The sequence below is a fragment of the Eupeodes corollae genome, chromosome 1 (assembly GCF_945859685.1).
Source record: "Eupeodes corollae chromosome 1, idEupCoro1.1, whole genome shotgun sequence".
Classification (NCBI taxonomy): Eukaryota; Metazoa; Arthropoda; class Insecta; order Diptera; family Syrphidae; genus Eupeodes; species Eupeodes corollae.
Genome location: NC_079147.1, coordinates 303,622,285 through 303,643,945, shown reverse-complemented (window position 1 = coordinate 303,643,945; position 21,661 = coordinate 303,622,285). Strand labels below are relative to the sequence as shown.

Genomic DNA, 21,661 nt, shown 5'->3' with positions numbered 1-21,661 from the left:
CACAATGGGCCATTAAACTGGCCTTAGTGTGTCCGTTTCCATCTTGGACAGCCACTTCAACCTAACCTAACCTAAATGAAAGTGTTGCCGAAGATCCGAATGTGTCGATTCCTCGTCGTTCTCAGGACTAAGGACTGTGTCTTGCGGCACATTTTGGCGTATTTTGGATTTGAATCTAACTCTAAATACACATAAAGTTCAGCTTGTACAAAAACCGAAGCCTGCTGACCTTTCACAACTTCGTCGTAGATACATACGTAGATACAACAGTCGGTGGATGGCGATTTTTCGAACATAATTTTCTTCAGCGACGAAGCACATTTCAAAAAATTGTCGTGTTTGGGGTTCTGAGAATCCTCAAGTAATTGAGGAGATGCCACAAAATCTACAAAAAGTCACTGTAAGGTGCGGTCTTTGGTCCGGAGGTGTGATTGGACCTAACTTCTTCGAAAACGACGACGAACGACTAACACCGTCAATTTGGAGTTTGCAGATAAACCTTTAAATCTTGAACACTTCAAAATCAACATTTGTCAAGTTGTGGCTGAGATACCGAGTATTTGTGTCTAAAAGTGGGCGAAAATTACCTCAAAAGAATCGATGCTTGCAACAATTCGTGTGGTAGTATTTCACACATAATTCCAACTAATTTACGTTTACGTTTACGTTTACCCAAAAATGGATAAACCTGTAAATTGTTTATTTCAATAATAGAAATCAAAGAAACCCACAAATTATTTCTATTTTGACGGGTAGATGGCTGTTTTTATGTTCAAAATGGTAAGGTAGTGTGAACTGTGGTTGAAATAAAAGAGGCAGAAATTGTTTGAAAAGTAAACGAATGTAGCGAGAAAAGAGATATCTACATTGTGTCATTTTCGCAGGGTAAACTAAATCGGAACAAAAATGTTGGTTTTAAAACCGTGGCTTATTTATTCTTACTCAATAAGAACAAAGGTAGATATAGAAAATATTAAAAATATTGATCCTTCCCTTTCAGATAGTCTTTCGAGAGAGGTTAACAAGATTTTTGAGAATTCTTCTAATATTGTTTCTATAATTATTACATTTAAACCACATTCGTGTTGTACGGCTAAAAAATAAACCTTTCTTTCTATTCTGGAATCTGATACGCAATAGTTTTTTGGTTACATTTCATTCCTATATAAAAGTGACATTGAAGGAAGAGAGAGAAATATTGACCGATATCATCAGTTTAGCTAGAAAAAAGTGAAGACGGACCCTAACAAATGGAGATTAGTAAAGTTTGATTCTCTTTTTCACAGAAAGTTAGAAATATTTTAACGTCGCTGATATTACTTTTTAATATGCGAACATTTATTCAAAAAATTCAATGCAATCAAGATTTTTTTGTTAAACTAAATTTAAATTAACCAAAAATAAAATACAATAACAGAAAATTAAAAACCAAACAAAAATTGTTAGTAAATAATTTTAATAGTAAAATTTTGTAACTTTTAAATTCAAATTTCAAACTATAAATAAGGCAGTCTCAATTTTAATTAACATTAATTAATATTTGTACACAAAGCATTTAGCCTAATTTTGTATTTATTAAACTAAAATTTGTAGCTTTTATACTCTTTAACTGTTTCAAAAACAAAAATAATTGATATTTCTAAAATATAATCTTTTCATTAAAATATTTTAAAAACAAGTTAATGTTTACTCATTAATTTAATTTAATATTTTTCAGTCTTAACAAAAGCTTAAGCAAAGTAAAATCTACTCAAATATTGCAGTTTTGGGCTTAGATTGTTCTATATTTTATAATTTTATTTTTTAAAATTGTTCATTTAAACTTTATTTCCACTATCTAATTGGTAGTTTATATTTTAGATAGTGTTTTGTTGCATATAGATTTTGTTTCTTTTTTTTCAAAAATTACGTTTCTTCACACAATAATAATTGATTGTGTGTTTTCGAAACATTTTTCCCAATTATTTGTGACCTTAAAGTGTGTTTTCAGTGATAGAAAAAATAATAATAAAGAAATTACATTAAGAAAGAGTATAGTTTATTTTTTGAATTTGTTGTAAACAAAAGCAGCAGAACATTGTTTGGTTTAAAGTCTTTGTTACAATTTAAATTAATTAACAACGAATTTAATAATAATTGTTTGTTGTTATTTCGAAATGAATTAAGCGTGCAATTAAAGCAATACATAACTTTTTAGTTGGCTTAGCAAAACAGACAAAAATACGCAACATGCTATTTGGTTTTTGGAAGCAGTCAAATTGAAACTTTAAAAAATAAAACATACACTGAGAAAAATAATTAAAAGTTCTCATAACAGAAGCATAAGCAAAGCAGGTGATAATGAATGTTTTACTTAAAAACAAAATTAATTCTTTTATTTTTTAAATTAATTTTTAGTTATTTTTTGTTTAAATTAATTTGAAATTTGGGGTTTTAATTTTTTGTTTTGTGTATTTTTGTGGAAGGGTTTATTCTGTAGATTTATTGTTTTTATTGTTGTTTTTGTAATTGGTGTTGTGCGAAATAGCTTACCAAAGGACTTGCAAGAATAACTCCGATCCTGCTTAGAACCGCTGGAAGACGCTGGAAAAATTTACACAAAATATGTTCATACTCAAAACACACTTTAAGATTGTTTGTAATTTTTTTTTTTTTGGATAGGTAAATAAATTTAAAGAGTTTGTATTTTGTTTATTTTGTTTGTTATAAATATTTCTTTTTTGTTGTAGTATAGAAAGGGTTTTATTTTTTAGTTTTTAAATATATAGGTTTAAAACATTGCTTTTGTATAAAGGTGCGAATATATAATAATATAGTAAAATATAACTCAGGATATTTACGAGAAATTTGTTTTTTGTGTCAATCACGAAAATTGGGAAATAATGTTTTGCATAAATACAATTTAATCCGACGTTTAAATTTTTGTTTGAATATTTTTTTTTAAACATAACTATGCATAATTTATAACCTGCACTGTCTATTTTTTGTGGAATAAAATATACTTAAAAATAAATTTATATTTTCTTTATCTTTGTTTAAGAGGAGTAAGGTAGGACAAACGTTAAAAAATGTATATTATTAAAAGAAAGCAGAATTTAAAATACTTTAAAAAGTTTTGTAAGCTTTAGGTATGATTAAAATTAATTTTGTTAAGAGAAAAGAGGAAAATTATAAACCCTATAGCATTTTAGCGTCTTCTTGAATATTAAGTTTAATCTTAGATCTAATGGAGAAAAATTAACATAAATTAAACCAAAATTTTATTAAAAGGACTAGCTGTAATTTCGAGCTATTTTCTGTTCACTTTTTTGTTTTTAATGGCTAATGATTAATGGGTAATGGTTAATGCTTTATTGCACTTTATTACTTGAAGTTAATTTAACACTAAATTTAAAGCGCTCGATCTAATGTATTACTAAATGTATTTCAATACAAAAATTGTAGTGACAAATTTCTTTCCTATTCGAAATATTTCTGTTCAGTAAAGAAATCATAACTTAAATATAAGAAAAGTGGGTGTGGCAGTGAACGGAGTTTCTTTAAATATGTTTTGAATCTTAAAACCATTGTTATTGCTTTATGTTTCAGTTGAATGTTGAACTATTTTTATTTCTATTTCGTGTGTTTTCGTCTTTTATGTAATTTCTTGAATCAAAAGTTTTTCAATTAAAACCAATATTTGCTTCTAGACAATTTATATAATCGATGTCCTCTAATTTTATTTTATGCGATTTATAAAGAAGTGAAAGGAAAGTTTTGTTCTTTAATATATCAATGCAAAAACACAAAAGTGTCTTTGACATTTTGATGTATCATCTTTGTTAAAAGAATTTTCATATACATTAGAAAAGAGAAACTTTGTCGGTTTATTTATTTATTTTCTTCTTATCTTGTCATGAAAGTAATTTGTTCAAGTTTCTATATGATGAACACCGACAACATCGTATCAATCTGGGTTGTATGTATGAAAATAAGTTTATTTTGAATTACTTTCTTGATTCTTTAAGAAAATTCAATTCATTGATTTCATGGCTTATCATTTTATTTAATTGAAAAAAAAAATTAAAATTAAATAATTAAAATGGCTAAAAATTATGAAATATGAGTATGAATAAAATGTCGGTAATGATGTAGTGAATACTTCATTTAACTTCAATAAAATGTCGGTAATGATGGAGTGAATACTTTATTTGACTGATACATTTTTAGAATTGTTAATTAGAGTAATTTGAAGAGGAATGTATTCTTTTGTGTATTGCAATCATTGATAATGATTCATTGAATTAAACTTAAAAACTGCATTGATTGAATTTATCATTAAATTGAGAAATCAAATTTTATAAAACACCAACTATTTGACCTTTAGGAGATTGTCACAATTTGTATGCAAACAATTTAAATACAAGCAATTGATCTCAATAATTTGAAACTTTGTAAATTCTCTTGCATTCATTTAATGTCTATAATCATTTGAGACTTATGGCATTAATGTGAAGATTTAGCATTCTTTTGTTGTCTTTAAAAGAATGAAAAGAACCTGGAATCGAGCGTAAAAGATTTAAGCTAACTGCTTGCAGTTAAATGATTTTAAACCATTTAAGGTCAAATTATTCATTTTAAATCCGAATTTCTATTGTTAGTGTATCGTTGTAGCTATTATTATTTTCCATCATGTAAAATCAATCATTGGAACGTTTTTGACAGGTCGTTTATAGCGATCATTAAAAAAATTTGTCATTAAACAAAATTTTCCTAATTGAAATTCACCGAAAAATGTTTACTGATAGAAATCTGTCATTGGTATGGTGTGAAATTGGAATACAAATCAGTGGAACGATTCGTTTCACTTTTGAACATAAAAGTATCAGCTGTTTAGAAAGTAGAAAAATTAATTTTTAGCGATAAATTACTGTACAAATAAAGTTAATTTTCTCAATCAAAATTCTTTGTGTGATTTCCGACCGATCAGTACATAATTTTAATTTCTAATTAGTAGGAAAAAAAGTCAAATATCCATTTAAATAAATTTCCAAATTGATTTCAATGATAGCTATGAGTAAAAATAAATTAATTGGGTGGTGCAACAGTCCTTTGTGAACTAGGGCCTAGTGACTTACAACCCTCAACCACTTCTGTGTGCGAGTAATGTTGTCAGGAATGGAGGGGACTTCCATTTTATATGCCGAATCAGAACGGTTAATTTGAGAAAGCACTTTTTCATAACAAGAGTTACTCTTGGAGCATTTCTCAGTTGCTCTCAAGAGGCAGTACCCGTGAAAAGACTTTGGATGGCATAGGCAGGGATCGAACCCAAGACCTCTGGCATGACAGTCCAACGCACTAACTATCATGCCACGGGTACAACTATATAAGCTATATGTTGTCATTTTTAATTTTTTGATTTCATAATTTCAGAACAATGTGCATTTCCAGGTGTCAGTTTTTCTTTCAATGGTCAACTCTAAGATGCCAGTTATAGCTATCATTGAAATAGATCATTACATCGGAAACATTTTTGAATCGATATTTGACCGTGTTAACCTTTGATTAAAAATGAAAATTATATACCGATCCATCGAAAATCACCCAAATATTTTTTTGAGAAAAAAAGTATAATTACTCATTTATATTTCTATTTTCCGGACGGATATTCATTTTCCTGCTGATACTTTTATGTTCAAAAGTGAAACGAATCGTTCCACTGATTTGTGTTCCAATTTCACACAATTCCAATGACAGATTTCTGTTAGGGTCCGGTTATAGCTATCAGTAAGATTCATCAGTAAAATTTGAAACAGGAGGAATCTGAAATGTTTTATTGATGAGCGTTTATAGCAATCAGTAAATTTACGTCATTAAATCTTGTTTTCTATCGATCATAACATCGAGCTTCGCGCCTCAGACAATTTTTTTGCTGTTGCTTTCATCAGTAAAATTTTTAATGATGTGATCGGAACAGCAAAAAATTGAAACACGAACAATAAAACGAAATGGAATTTCTTTTGACTTTTGGCAGTCAGCTGTTCACTAAAATGAAATTTCATCATTAAAAAAATTAAAATGGATTTATAAATTAAATAAAACTTTAAATGCATTGTTTCTTTTTGAAAAAAATACTTCAATATAGGATTCATCTTATTGCATCAATCTTTTGTTAGAAATAAATCTATAACACGCTCAAAAACTAAAAACAAAAATTTTACTGATGGATTTTACTGATAGCTATAACCGGCCCCTTAGTAAAAAAATGTTCGATTTATCAAAGAAACAACACATTTTAACGAAACTGGATCAATTTGAATAACCTTAAAATTCGTTTTCAATATGACAGATAGATGGCTATATTTTGTTTTAAATGGTAAGGTAGTGTGAATTGATCAATTCAAAGAAAAGGGAGGGACCATTTTTGAAAAGTTGACAAAAATAATGAAAAAAAAAGATATCTGTGTAAAATTTGTATTCACTGGGCCTACCTTGTATTATTTTTACAGGGCAACCTATACATGTTTTTTTTGTTGATGATAAAATTAAGCTTACATATATTAAATGAATAAATAGGAATAAAATTATGAAATGAAAACAAAAAATATTGAAAATCGTCTATGAGTTCTACCAAAAATTTGCTTCGAATCTTTTCTTGGAAATCGGAACTAAGTACTCTATAAAGGGTTTTCCATTAAATGCTGGTCGTTTTTTAAATTGATTAAAACAAGTTGTCTTTGAAGGCCCTGGTGGTTTGCGGGTTTGATCCAAAAATGCGGTCCTCATCGCTAAAGATGATTTTTAGACCAAAATTAGGATAATTTTATAAACAGTGGTTATGCTTCGGCAAATTTTGCGTTTCATTAACGTACGTATGTTGGCTGATTGTTCATTGAAACGATGGACTTGAGTTTGGACAAGAAATGTTGAATAGTCAACTTGGATGGGTCAATATGTACCCCATAAAAAAGACGCAACGTGCACATCTTTGCAACTAAAGAACACCCTTTACGTTGTTATAGTTTTATGATTTGTTCGTAATGCTCTGAAATTTGACGTTATCATTTGTCTTTAAGCACCGTTCCTAACGCTAGCACTGTGTTTAAATATAAACATATAAAGGGTAAAAAAAAGGAAACTGCCACGAGCTGTCAAAATCAAATCAACTTGTCCTTTTGGAAAACCCTTTATGTGCGTGCATTGGACTTAGTAAAAGATGTTTTATAAATTATTTTATGCTCTTACAACGTTAATTAGGAAAGTTCTTTAAAGTGGGGCTAAAGCTAAAACTGAGTTAACTGTTGGTAAGTAATGAGTTAACACTGCATTATTTCAACAGATGTGCTTCATGCCATTATGCCATTAGTCAGATTTGGAAAATAATGATTACTTTCATTTCAATTACAAGTAATAAATTTCCATTAACTGTAATTTTAATTGAAAAAATTCAATTCCAAATTACATGTAATTAAAAATTGTAATGGGTTTATGCCTATATGGAACTTTTATCTATTATTACAAAAAAAAAAATCTTTATACAGTAGATTCGCGATAGCAAAAACTCCGTCTTACGTGAACACCGTCTTACGTGGACATTTATTTGTTTGCATTGACTACTCTGTAGCGTGAACAGTGTGTGAAAGCCCTATCAAGTGAACAACTTTTAAATGAGTTTGACATCAAAAACATAGCTTCCTTTGATCGTTTTTCGGTTTTTAAAATCGTTTTACTAAATGGAGAATCCCGTAAAGGATTTTTCAGGTATTATTTACTTTAATTTGGCATTTGTCTTAGTGCGCGGTGTTGGTTTGGCGTAATCGAAAAGAAGATTTTCTTGTAAAATGTCGCAAAAAGTACCAAAATTCTTGTCTTTAAAGGACAAAGTAAGTGTTTTAGAAACATTAAAAGGAGGATTAAGCGTAACCAGCTTAGCAAAGCAATACAATGTTGCGCTATCAACAAAAAAGCTGAGAAACGTTTAAAATGTGTTAACAATACATTTTCTGGACCTGGAATGTGGAAGACTATGAAGCGTTGTAAACTTCCTAAAATGGAAAAAAGCTCCTTACAGTTGGTTCATCAAACATTGAGAAAAAAATCATCCAGTCAATTGATTGATGGTTAAGGAAAAAGCTAAATTTTTCCATTAAAAAAATAATGAAACTCAGGGCGATAGAAGAAGCGTTATGGTGAGCATTTTATTAAAACAAGAAGTGAAAAGTTATCTTATAGACCTGACCTTGTGGACATTTTCAAAAACAATCTGCAAGCCAAAATAAAGGAGCTAGGTCTATCTCACAATCAAATATACAATGCGGATGAATCCGGATTATTTTGGAAGCTGCTTTTTGACAAGACATACGTATCATCTCAAGAAAAAATAAAATGCTCCTGGCAGAAAAACGGGAAACAGAGCGTCACTTTTCTTGCTTGAACAAACGCAACAGGAGAACATAAAATTAAGCTTTTAGTAATTGGAAAGGTAAAAAATCCTCACTCTTTTAGGAATTTAAATCTCCTGTTATTTACAATTGCTCCAAATCGTCACACAGGTAGGAAACAGATTGCAATTTTGCATTGATTTCAAATGTTTTCATGTGTAGGTCATAACAATTTTAAAACACCAAGGGTAACCCACCAAAACTCTTCTTTTAATTGATAACGCTCCATATCATCCACCTGAAAACGTATTAATATATTAGGACGTGTTAATAACTGCTATGTTTATGCCGCCGAATGTCACGCCGCTGCTCATACAGCCTATACATTTTAGACTAACTAAAATGACCGAAAAAACTCATGTTATTAAAGCATTAAAAAAATTGACTTTAAGAGACGCTATTTGCTATTTAAATTCGGGTTGACAACGTCTTGAAAAAGAAACAATAGCAAAACGCTGGACGAATATTTTAACCTCAATATGAAATGAAAAAGAATCTGAAGAGGATATCCCACTAGCTGTTTTGAGAGAAAGAATTTGTTCAATCAACTCTCAAGAGGAACACTAGAACTTTTTCACGCAATTAATCCAGAGGTTTGAACATTTTCTCTTGATCTATGTAGGTCATTTTTTCGGTTGCTGATGTCCATGAAATTAATGAAGATCTTCCAAACGATACCGAAACGAACGAGTTGTTGATCAGTGACGAACGTGAAAGCGAGGACAATATTCTGGAAACAGCACATACCATAGAGCCTAGGGAAGCAATCAAAATTTTCAATAAGGCTTTGTAATGGGCTTAGCCTTTAACAGCACTAAAATTTTAAGTTAGCGTCAATGAGGTTTTGTCGTTGAAGGGTAACAACAATTCCCGCAAAAGAAAAAAACTTCTCAACGGATCTCGAAGTTATGAAAGGAGTATTTGACCTTTCAAACACTTTTAAGACCACTGGATATTTCCTGTTTCTCCATCTGTAAAATTATTCTAACAGGGATTATTCAAAAGACGTATTTAAAAAGTTGAAAACGGATAAAATATATGTAAATAAGTTTAAAAGAATAATCGTTGAAGAAATTAACACTGCAGGAAACTATTTGCTTGATTACTTTTGTTTTCAATTACATTAATGTAATTTAATTACAAGTAATTAAAGAATTTCAATTACATGTAATTGAGAAAATGTATGGGGACTTTAATTACAAGTAATTGTAATTGAAATTTGTTGTAATCAAATCTTCCCAACTCTGCCCTGGGTTCACATACCACTGAAAGCCTTTAAATTTTAGTACGCTTAACGAGGTTTTAATTTAAAAACAGGGCCTACATATGTAAAATACTCATTTTATATGTTGTATTTAAAGCAGGTTTATCTTACTGGTTATTTTTAAGTATTTTATTAAAATATTTTAACATCTAGTTAGTTTAAAGTTTGTAAATATTTTTCTTTAAAAAAACAATAATAATTGTAATAAACATTAAAACGACAAGAAAAAAAGAAACGTCATGCGATTTTTCAATGACAAAAAGAAAAACAATGTATTTTACAACACTTTACAATTAACAATTGTAATTACATGTTGCTGATATAACTAATTCGATTCAATTATTTAATTAGCCATTGTTGAACAAAACACAACGACGCTTTCATATCCTCGTTTGTATCTCATTCAATAAAAATCCTTTTGGCTAAAAATAAACACACACAATAACTACCATCAATTGTTTATTTCTGTTGTGTAGTAATTTTTGTTTTTTAATCATTTCTTTTTATTTATTCTCTGACTGACACGATGTCCTGTCAAAGTGTTTTATGGATTAATTGGCTGTTTCAGTCAAATATCGTATTGCATTCATCATCATTAGTCGTACAATATTAAAAAAAGAAAATAAAAATGATAAAAACAAAACAAACACATACGATAAACATGGAAATAACGAAACAACAACAAAAAAGTAACAATAAAACACAAAAGATTGTACGATCCGATGCAATACAGTGAGGTACAAAAAAAACATACACACGAACATTAATTTGATTTAGTTTGATTTTTATTTTGGTTTTTAAGTTGAAAAAGGACAATTTTACAGGAGGAAGAAAAAAAAAACATTGCTCTAATACCTAACTTTAGATATAAATAAGTTTAATTGGGAAAAATACTTGCTCTATAAATACTCGTACTAACTAAACTAAACTTAACGAAACAAAAAATAAACAACGAAAGTTTGACGTTTGTCTATAGATCTAGAATGAAGGTTTTGAATAAAAAATATGACACAACAAACAGAGATGACAGATTTGAGAAAAAAATCATTTAACAATTTTTGTTTTGTTGAGAAATGAACACCTAGAGTGCACGAAAATGTTTTGTTTCGAAAATGGTTAAATATATAGTTTTTAAATTTCGATATATTTTTTATTGAATTTAAAAATTAAACTTAAAGTCATATATATAACAAAAGAGAATCTGCTTAAAATTTGCTTTGTTTTTGATTTAGAAAATGTTCTAAAAAAATGTTCTTTTTTAAAGTAGAAATATGTTTGTATTACCTGTGTGACTGGATTTTCGCCAGGACGATAGACGACATTGTGCAATGGACGTTTTCGACCAACGTAGTTAACGCAAACGAACTCCAGTAGCGAAGCATAAATAAAGCACATACACACGCCGTCCCAGACATTCATGGCTGTGAGATTTGAGACAACAGGAAGTGTACTTCTGAAACCGTTGGATGTTGTGAAAAAATTCAACATTGTTGTTACACCTGTTTGTATAATAATAAAAGGGAAAAGATTATTAATTTAAATTTTTAATTAAAAACAATTAAAAAGAATGAGTAGATAGGACATTGAGATGTTATGATGTGAATGTTGTTGGTATATATTATGATGATATAGGTTTGGTCTGATGAGTGTGAATTGTTTTTTTTTTTTGCAAGGATCAAGCAATTTATTTTTTGACAGGTGGATAAATATAATTTACACGAGTAACAGACTGAGCTGTCATTTTATTTCACAAACTGGATTACACGACGCACGATGAAATTTTTAATTATAAAATAAAATGTAATGCAACAAAAAAACAGCAGTTTGAAAAATATGACAGAAATGTCACTTTTGTTTTAAAGTTAAAAAACGAGGAAATGTAGTTTCTAGACATTTTACAGGCTTTTAAAAGTAGGGTCTAAAGAATATTCAATTCGAAATTAACTTGAAACTAAGCTCAAAGGCGTCTTTTATATTTTGTGTAACTCATTGACAAAAACTGTTTTGTTTCAATATACATTTTTAAAGGAACTAATATTGATTGGGAATGGAGCGTCTTGATGATTATTGTAAAAGAAAATGGTTCTTCAAATGTCAAATTTTAACATTTCATTCTTTGTTCAGCTGTCACTTCTTAATCTGACAGGTGACTTGTATTGAGCGGAGTTCACATTAGGTTCTTTTGACGTTATAGGTTTAATTTTGTATGTTTATGTTAAGGTCAGTTTATAAATTAAAATAAATATAAAAACGAGGCTGAGAAAAGTCAAATTTTCATTTAAGTGACCTTAAAAAGTATGCTTTCCATATTAAAAGGAAATGACGTTTTGGTTAACTTTATTTTCGTTTTCAAACAAAATTTTTTTTTTTTTTTATAATTAGCAAACACTAAAAGGGTTTTTTATACCTTTAATATGCCAAAGACACAGTGTGAGCATTAGGAAAAGAGGGAAGGGTTGGATAGGAGGTGTCGGTGTACATTGGTTTTAAATTTCTGAACATTGCAATGAAAGGGAAAGATAGAGCGTGGCAAGGCGTTCCACATTCGCGTAGTACGGCTAAAAAAAGAATCTCTGTACTTCATAGTACGTCCGAAGTTGGGCTCAAGGGTAAACTGATGGGCATTCCTAGAAGCGCGGGTATTACGGTTAAATTGTTTAAGGGGAGGAATGCAACTGGCTATTTCACTAGAGCATAGTCCGTTAAAATAACGGTAAAAAAGGGTGAGGCAAGAAACCTTGCGTCGATGTTCGAGTGATGTAAACGAGTTGATGATGTTTATGTCACCAATCATTTTAAAAGCTCTTTTTTGAATACTGTCCAAGAGGCTTAAATAAGTTACTGGAGCACCAGCCCAGAGATGAGAGTTATATTCAAGTTTCGGACGTATATAGGTTTTATAGATTGTAGCTAGATCAGACGGAGAAAAAAATGTCTTGCAACGTCTCAAAAAACCTAGACATCTTGCGGCATTTTTGGCAACATCGCGTATGTGATCGCTCCACAAAAGGTGGTTGCTGATGCACATTCCGAGGATGTCAAGATTTTCTGTTTCGTTGATGCAAGTGCCACTCATAGATAGTGGCAAAGACGGTTTATCTCGCTTTAACGAAGCAAGACAGCATTGCGTTTTCGAAGCATTAAATTCCACACGATTTTTTATTCCCCATTGTACAATGCTATGTAGGTCGGAATTTAATGAGCTAATCATATTTTGCCGTTGCAGTTCCACATCCGAAGAGGAGGGTTGTGAGTCTGGAAACGAATATGAAAAGCTAAGAGTGCTATCGTCAGCGAAACAATGTATTGGATTAGAAGTAGCGGACAGGAGATCATTTATAAAAATGAGGAAGAGGGTCGGAGACAAAACGGAGCCCTGGGGCACACCAGCGTTTATTTTATGAGTTTCAGACTTGAATCCGTCCAGAACAACTTGTATTGAACGGTTCGAAAGAAAATTTCTAATCCAACCAAGAATAGATTCGTCGATACCGAAAGCACGCATTTTCGATAAGAGAGCAAGATGCCAAACTTTATCAAATGCCTTTGAAATATCAAGTGCAATAATCTTACTTTCTCCAAAACGATGTAAAGATCTGTTCCACTGTTCGGTGAGATGAACCATGAGATCACCAGTGGACCTATTGCTACGAAAGCCGTATTGCCGGTCATTAAGAAGCTTCCGTTCCTCAAGATATTTCTTAAGCTGATAATTAATCAGCGTTTCCATGACCTTAGAAAGAAGGGACGTTAGTGCTATCGGTCGGTAATTTGTGGGAGAAGAAGATTCGCCTTTTTTTGGAATTGGCTGAACAAATGCAGTTTTCCAACTACTCGGAACGAGCCCAGAAGAATAGGATAGATGGATAAGCTTACGCAGTGGTTTTGCTAGCGTGGAAGAACACCTCTTCATTTTTTAATTTAAGAATAATATTTTTTTCAAGACGAAATAGGTTTGAAGTCAGTACTGTCATTTGTTCTCGGTATACTCAAACTCTTAAGTGATTTTTCAAAAAATTACACTAGTTGTCAAAAACGTTATTCTGCGTTGGATACAATTATTTTGGAGGAAACATAATTTTTTGTGCTTTGGGATGACAAATATATTGATTTGTATAAGTTCATGCGGTATGACGTCCCGTGTATACCACCAAAGAAAAGAAACGTGAAGTTAAAAGCGTTCAACTTATTATCTTATTTAACACGTTCATTTTTTTTAAAGCTTCAGAATATAGAGCGCGCTATGAGCTAGTTGCGATTGAAAAAAGAAACACAAGCCCAGAGCTTTGATTTATCTGTGCTAAAAAGGAAACACATATCTCTTTTTAACAGTTTAGTTAACTGCTCTATAGTAACGGGTAATCCATTTTGAGGTTTCAAAAGTATAGTGCTGGAATTTGACATCTGTCAAATTAAGTTGTTTAACCAATTTTTTTGCTGTTGAAAGTCTGACATTTACCAAAATGGACTTCTTACTTATCGCAAAATGCATACAATTGTTAAAACTTATTTCCAAAATGATGATTCTGCCACAGAAACATTTCGGGCTTTAAGAAAAGATTATGGTTTACATAATTGTCCATCTACCGAAGCAATTTGCAAAATTGTGAAGAAATTTGAAAAAAGTGGATTAGTTACAGATATTGTAAGGACAGTGCTTATGCAGTTAGACTTTTAACTCTTGAGCTCTTAAAAACCAACATTCGTCAAGTTATGGCTGAGATACCGCCCAATATGTAAAAAAAATTGGTCGAAAGTAACCGCAAAAGAATCGACGCTTGCAACAGTACGCGTGGTGGTCATTTAAATAATGCAGTATTTCAAACATTATGACAACGTTTAAACTTTATAATAGAAAAGAAATATCATGAAAAAAATATTTTATATGATTTTTATTGACGTTTACTTTTGAAACAGAATAATAGATAACCCTGTATAGATTCTATTTGAATTTCCAGTGGGATGTTTATAATAATTTGATGACCATGTTTTCTTGCTCTCACTTGAATGTTTAAAAGAGTTAAGGAAGAGTGGTTTTTGGATGAGTGAAAAGTGGCCAAATTATGAAACGTAATAATCAGTCACCACAAAAACTCTTCAATGTGAACGTTGCCTTAGGCCGTAGCCATTATTAATTTTTGACAATATGCATTGGACTTTGAATTATTTTGACAGCAATTCCTTGACATCGAAAAAGCGTAAAAGATAAAATACATTCATCTTTACTATAAACGTCAAAATCTTGCTCTTTATCCGGAATAGAGTCCCTGTCCCAGTACGCAAAATATACTTTACCTTTTACGATGCAAATGATTTCTACATATACTCAAAACTCATGATTCGTACTTTTGGTAATCACCTATTTCATTTCCAAAATACTACGTGCTTCATAGCTCAAATAGAAACACAAAACCCGAAAAAGTTTAAAACCCCAAATGGGACTTAAATTCCTTTTCGAAGTTCATAAATGGTACCTTTGTATATGAAAAGTTTTCATATACAAAGATGGTACCTAATTCTTCTTCGAAAACTAAAGAAGTTGCTATACCAAAACGTATTCGTTTTTCCTATATTTACGACTTGTATAGTTTATAAGAAGATTTAACCTTTCAAATTATGTTCCTAAAAGGATACACTTCTGTGAGGGGACCACCAACTTAATATACCTAGTTTAAAACGAACTCGAGAGGTCTGCACACACATTGTCGACGTTGTGGTACACAATTCATATTTTTTCAACCTTTATCCGATAAAAGTTTTGTGAATAAGTTATCTACTACAATATAATCGAGGGACTTTCTTTTTATCTTATAATAGTTTCAGGTAAAATATATTCCTTAAAAAAATACTATAAGTTTTTATTCAAAAGCATAAAAGTAAAAGATAAACTAGGTTCTTATCATATTTAAAATTAAAGATAATCTAAATACAAAGGTCTCGCGTGTTTTTTTTTCCACTATGGATTCGTTTCGTTTTTAAAATGCTTGATCCTTGAATTATGATTCACAAGGATAACAAAAAAAAAACACAATTTGTGTGATTTAAATCGGATAACAAAATAAAACTTTTATATCTCAGGAATGGAATTATGTTTGTGTTACAGGAAAATACAAAATACGACTCATAGTTTATTTACACAAAAATGTAGAGTAGGGACGAAAGTAGTAATATACTCGTATCATATGAATCATGAAGGACAATAGAACAAATAAAGGAACTACTCAGAGGAGGACAGGATTAAAAAAACACACACAAATTTTATACCCATGCATAAGTATTTTCAAATCCTTAAAAAGTGTAATATTTAAAGTTTTAAAAGCTCTACTTTGTTTGGTCGTTTTATTACTTTATTTTTAAGGTTTGTTTCTGTCATCCCCTTGTCTGCCCACGCACAATGTTAACAATCACTGAAATCCACTTTAATCCATAATTTTAAGTCCCACAGAATCCATGTTTAACATGACAGAAGTATGAACATGCCACAACGACTCAGCAGAAACAGTGGGGCAGTCTAAGTGCCAAAGATGCAATAATAAATAAATGAAAGATCTCTAAGACCCCTTAAAATAATGCAGTGACAATGCTTTAAAGACACATTTGAAATATTGTTTCAAGGAAGAAATAACGTGTCGTTTAAAAGTTCAATTTAATTACTTCGGTGTTTTTCCAATCAACTTTGTGGCGCTATTGATAATAAATTGTAATGTTTTTTGTTGACACTAGTTTTTTGAATATTAACAAATAATAATACAATTTAGAAGCGTTGTTATGGCGTTAAACGATTCATTATGAATAACCAAACCTTACTGATCAACAAAGTTTGACATTTTTACCTGTCAAACCAAAGACAACAACCACCTTAACCTCTGATGTAGTTGAAAAACAGTTTAGGTTAGGTTAGCTTAGGTTAAAGTGGCTGTCCCTGAAGGAGTACGACACACTTGGGCCAGTTTAATGGCTTAGTGTAATACCACATGAATCCTGAGACTTTTTCTAAGCTTAATGAAACCTGTTTAAGTACCTTACAAAATGTGAGGGACTGATTATGTTAATATGATTGAGATCGCTTAGATCGTTAAAGAAGAATTCTTCTAGATAAATCTTGCGTTTTTGAGCTAGACCAAAGCATGTACAGTTGAGGTGAAGAACAGTTTCATCCTCCGCTTCATCCATACAGCTTCTGCAAAAGTTATTTGAGAATGCGCTTAGCAGCGCTGCATGTCTTTTTCTATTAGACAGCGCCCGGTTATGACACCGATTATAGAGCTTATATGATCTGCTTAGAGATGCAAGAACATTGAGCGCATTAAATTTTGTGACCTGACACATGGTGATGTTAATCCACCTGATGTTTGTCTTCTCCATAGCGTCTTGCATTACCAATAGCTTACCACTTCTGGAGCGTTTGTCTTCCTTACAATTTCCTTGAATGTCGCCGAGCCATATAGACCCAAGAAAGGTGAATATTAAACTGTTGTGCCATCTCCATTAGAGATGACCGAAAGTTATGGACTGTTATAATAGAGTTTGTAGGGACACAGTCCAGAGACTTTCAGAGAAAATACGGATATCAAATGTTGAAATCACGTTTTTTTTGAGCCTGGACAAGACCTCTTCTATTGCCAAACGTTTCGTCTTAAACGCGTTACAATAATAAGAAAGGCGGAATGAGAGATTAAATTTCAGTCCTTCAGAGTACAGACCTCAACCAAGCCCTGTATTTGTTTTTGATCCATCTGTGTTAAAATTGAGTTAATCATCTTCCAGGAATGAAAATTTGCAAGGTATAGAAATCTGGAAGTTTCTGTATAATCGCTGCAGGCGGATGGTGTAGTCTGTGTCCTTTTGAATTGATTCTAAGTAGTTAAGAATTACGGAGTAGCCAATGTTGTTGTTTTTTTTTCAGGCAAATAGCAGAACTTGCAGCTACTTGTTTGCTAAATATATCAAGAGGTGTAAGGTAGAGTAGGGTATTCAGTGTCACAGATGGGGTCTTCAGAATCGATCCGGTTATACATAGGCAAGCTGAACGTTAGACTTTATTTATTTTGTTGCGGTTTGTTACTTTTTCTAAACAAATCCACCATACTGCCTCACCAGAGCTGAATTAAGATGTCCAAAGGCCTCAGGGCAATAAATGAGTGGAGGCCCTCTCGCCCCAAATTATTTTCAAAATAAAGTAAACCATTTTTTTTTCACTCGAGTTTTTCAATAAATAATTCATTGTGAAACCTAGTAGATTCCTTTAGTATTGAACAAACAAATATATGTACATTAATTTAATGGGAAACAAATTATCCGAAATAAAATTTTAGGGTTAACGAACGGAACCTTTTGAGCTTTTTTCGCCGAAAAATCGTTGATGATATCATTGAAATGCAGTTCTCGGAGTAAATCGCTTTCAATACGGTTTTGTCCCATTGTGGTTGCGCTCTCCAGTGCAATTGTTACCATCAAAACCAAATACATTTTTAATACAATATGTTCCATAGTCCTTTTCCTTCTTGTATGAGTCATCAAAAGACACAAATTGAACCAACTCATTACCAAGACTAGATCCTAAATCACAAGACCAACGAGTGTCGCTGAGCTTTTTCAAGACTAAAAACTTTCCGCTTTTTCTTCTTCTCCGATAATTTCTCAATCAGAATTCGGTGCCGCTCTGTACTAGCTTTCTTTAGGCGTCGATCCTTCCATTTATCGAACAACTATAGTTAGTTTATCGATGTGAGCTTTGTCGGAAGTAGAGTCCACTGATACGGAATAATATTTCGATTTTTTAACTCTGGATACTATTTCAGTTAATACCTTATCACCCATAGAACCGATCAGTTCTTCGCAAATCGTGGAAGAAAGGTAACTGACATGACCACTCCCTTTCATTGCATGCTCTTTCAAATGGGTGACCAGTTAGTTCATACTCGGCTAGCAATTCCAAAATTTCCATTTCTTGGTGACCCTACAATTTCATTGTTACCTCGAAATGCTTATCCGCGTTCCGCACTGAATTCAATGGTACTAACGATAATTCTCAGGATTTTTCGCCAATACTCAATTTGTTGACCCTCTTGCATCGCTAGCTCTTGATCGATGCGTCCTGTGACTTGTCGCCGTTGCACTAAAATCATTACTGATTCTAAATGAGTTTTCGAAATCTCCTGTTCATAGAGACTACCGGATGCATGTTTCCAGTCCTTGAAACCTTCTCCACTGAGTTTGTTGTTCTGTAGGGGACATGAATTTGCACGCATAACAATATATTTTGAACGTAGTTGGAGAAAAGGAAAGCCAGAATCGATTGACGGTCTCTTGATTTTTAATGCGGCGTGTAAATATGGTCTTCGTACATTTCCGAACTAAGTTTATCTCGCAGCTGATATTGATGAACTGAAATTGGCAGAGATACTTGATGGCAATTTAGAAGTTCTGTGGAACCTTTTTTCGCCCAATATTCGTTCATTTCCTTTGTTATATTAGCAGACCAAAGACCGATGTCATTTTGGAGACCACACAGTTTTGCTTCTTCCAATGCTTCCTCTTGGGTCTGATATTTGCTTATAGAAAATTGTGGTGTTTCCGGATGAAACCTCTACCTCGTCTGAGAACTTTAATATAGGGATGAGAACGAAAATAGGGATGATTCGGATCATTTCTGAAGATAATTGTCTAAGGCATTTTGTAAAAGTTTTATTAGGGTGTTAAGATGCTTTCCGTCATCCGCATAGTCAAGCACTCGAAATCCGTCACATCTACCAAGTTTCAGAGCGAGGAGATAGAACACCACGTTGCGGTGCCTCTCTACTAACGAATCTTCTAGCAGAAGAGTTGCCTAGTTTTGAGTTAACTATTCTGGTAGTCAGAATTAAATGAATGAACTCTCCAAGCAAACTCTCTCTACGTTCAGAGGTGTTAGTTCAGATGTGATTGTATACATGTCCACGTTGTTAAAAACGCCTTCGATGTCATGGAAAGCAACCATAGAGAACTCTAAGATGGAGGGAGTATTCAATGGTGCTTACTAGTGTGTGTAACACCGATTTATTTTAACAGTAGGCATGGTGAGCCGTACACAGTGTCTTGTATCAATACTTTCCCTTAAATGGATATCAATAAATTATTCTAAGGTCTAAAAAAAGAAGTGACGATACACTTATTAGGTCGTATATCTTTAGGGTTGAATTGAGAGCATTTAAAAACCGGACCTATATATCCGCAGAAACGCACCTTTACATTTTAAAAGAGACCTGTTTTAAAGAATTTTTAAGTAAGTAAATTTTTCTAATTGATTGGTCTTAACAGAGGACCCTAAGAAGAAGATTACTTCTACAAATGTCAGAAGCAAGTATCATCCTACGTTTAAATAGAAAGAGGCTTATGAAACTGTTTAATAAATATACATTCCAATTTTGAGTTGATTACCTCCCACTGTATGGCTCACAAAAAAAGTCCGATGTTAAAAAAGTCCTTTAAGTGGAATAAAGTATTTAAATCAAATTAATTTGTCAGGAGCGCGTCCACGCTGTGTTCACTTCACCCTCCCCTTTATCTACGCTCCCCCTTCCTTATCTCATTTTGACATTGATTTATGAAAACACAAATATAAAAACACAAAAGTTTTTCTGAAACAATTAATCTTTGAATAGTAACAACAAAATAACAAAACAAAAGAAAAACAAATAAATAAGTCAAAAACACAATAAACTAGAACAGTGACATCTGAACAGCAGATCATCTGGGAAAAGCTTCAATGGCAATGTCATTGCTCAAGTATACACCACAGTCAGAATCAAAGACAGAAGAACAGATGATATCCTTCTTAGCCATCATCAGAGTCATCTTCAAGAGAGAGAGAGGAACAAGGACTATATAACATTTGGAAAATATTAAGATTTTGATTCTTTTTTTGATTTCTCTAACGATGCAAAACTTATATTTATTATACTTTCGCTCTAATGTCAAGAACAAGAACGAAAATGATGACGAAAAGTCACGTCCTTGGCTTACAAGGATCAAGGGTTACCACACAACATACGCCATCCTCCACATCCGCCATTTACCACCCAGCGCCCATCAGCATCATCGCATCATTGGATCGGTCCCATCGCGAATTCTGCACAGCACTTAAGACGCCACGCGATACGGCATACATTTTCTCTGTGAACTGAATAAATCTGCATAAGAGAATGGGATGTCGTCCTTAATATTATATCCCCATATCCTTCTTTTGCATAGTTTTTATAGTTTTTGTTTTTATTTCTGCTCTCTGTGTATATTCAAAAAGGATGTGTGGACGTGAAGTGCAGAGGGAGGATGGGCATGAGTTTCAAAAATAACTTTTCGACTTAAAAGTAGGTATTAGTCATTTTTGTTTTTGTTTTTGTTTCATGTTCGCAAAGTCTAAGACTTTGTTTGGTTAACCTCTAACTAGAGCTGGTATTGTACGAATATACTTTCCTAACATTAGGCTCTCGAAAACCCCAGGTTTGAAGTGTATAATTCGAACAAATTAGCTTTTGACGACAAATGACGACGTCGATGTCGACTTTGACGACTACCGATGACGAATGATGACGATGACGATGCCAACATAATGCCCTCGCGTTGACATAATTTTTGTGTTTTAACTGAATGACAGTTTTTGGGGTTGAACTGTCGCCATTCATCATCGCACGAAAATGGGTTTTGGAAGTTTTCCTTTCTAAACATATTATTTTTCGTTGTTGTTTTTGTTTGTTTTTTGTAAAAGGTCTAAATTCAGGAAACTTGACGTCGTTATTATGTCAATTTTGATGAAAGGGTTGCCGCACGCGCAATGCTGGTTAATACGATACGTATATTCGACGTTATAAAGAGACGAGAAAGAGTCTTCTTTCCAAGGATACGAAAAATAAAAAGTTTTGACAAATTAATGTAAGAGTTGTAATTTATTTTAGGCTGAGAAGTTTTTGGCATGTTATACATATTGTTAAACTTA

The 21,661-nt window shown here is 32.1% G+C and overlaps 1 protein-coding gene across 13 annotated transcripts in view; it reads right to left on the bottom strand.

The window, feature by feature from the left end:
* The window catches only part of LOC129942174 (uncharacterized), a 180,589-nt gene that overhangs the window by 38,519 nt on the left and 120,409 nt on the right, over window positions 1–21,661 (bottom strand). For all 13 annotated transcript variants that reach the window (XM_056051005.1, XM_056051003.1, XM_056051008.1 and 10 more), the window contains 2 exons: window positions 10,972–11,186; window positions 2,533–2,583 (listed from right to left, as the gene is read on the bottom strand). In XM_056051005.1, the coding sequence (XP_055906980.1) occupies window positions 2,533–2,583; window positions 10,972–11,186 (266 nt within the window). The remainder of the gene's footprint in view (window positions 1–2,532; window positions 2,584–10,971; window positions 11,187–21,661) is intronic.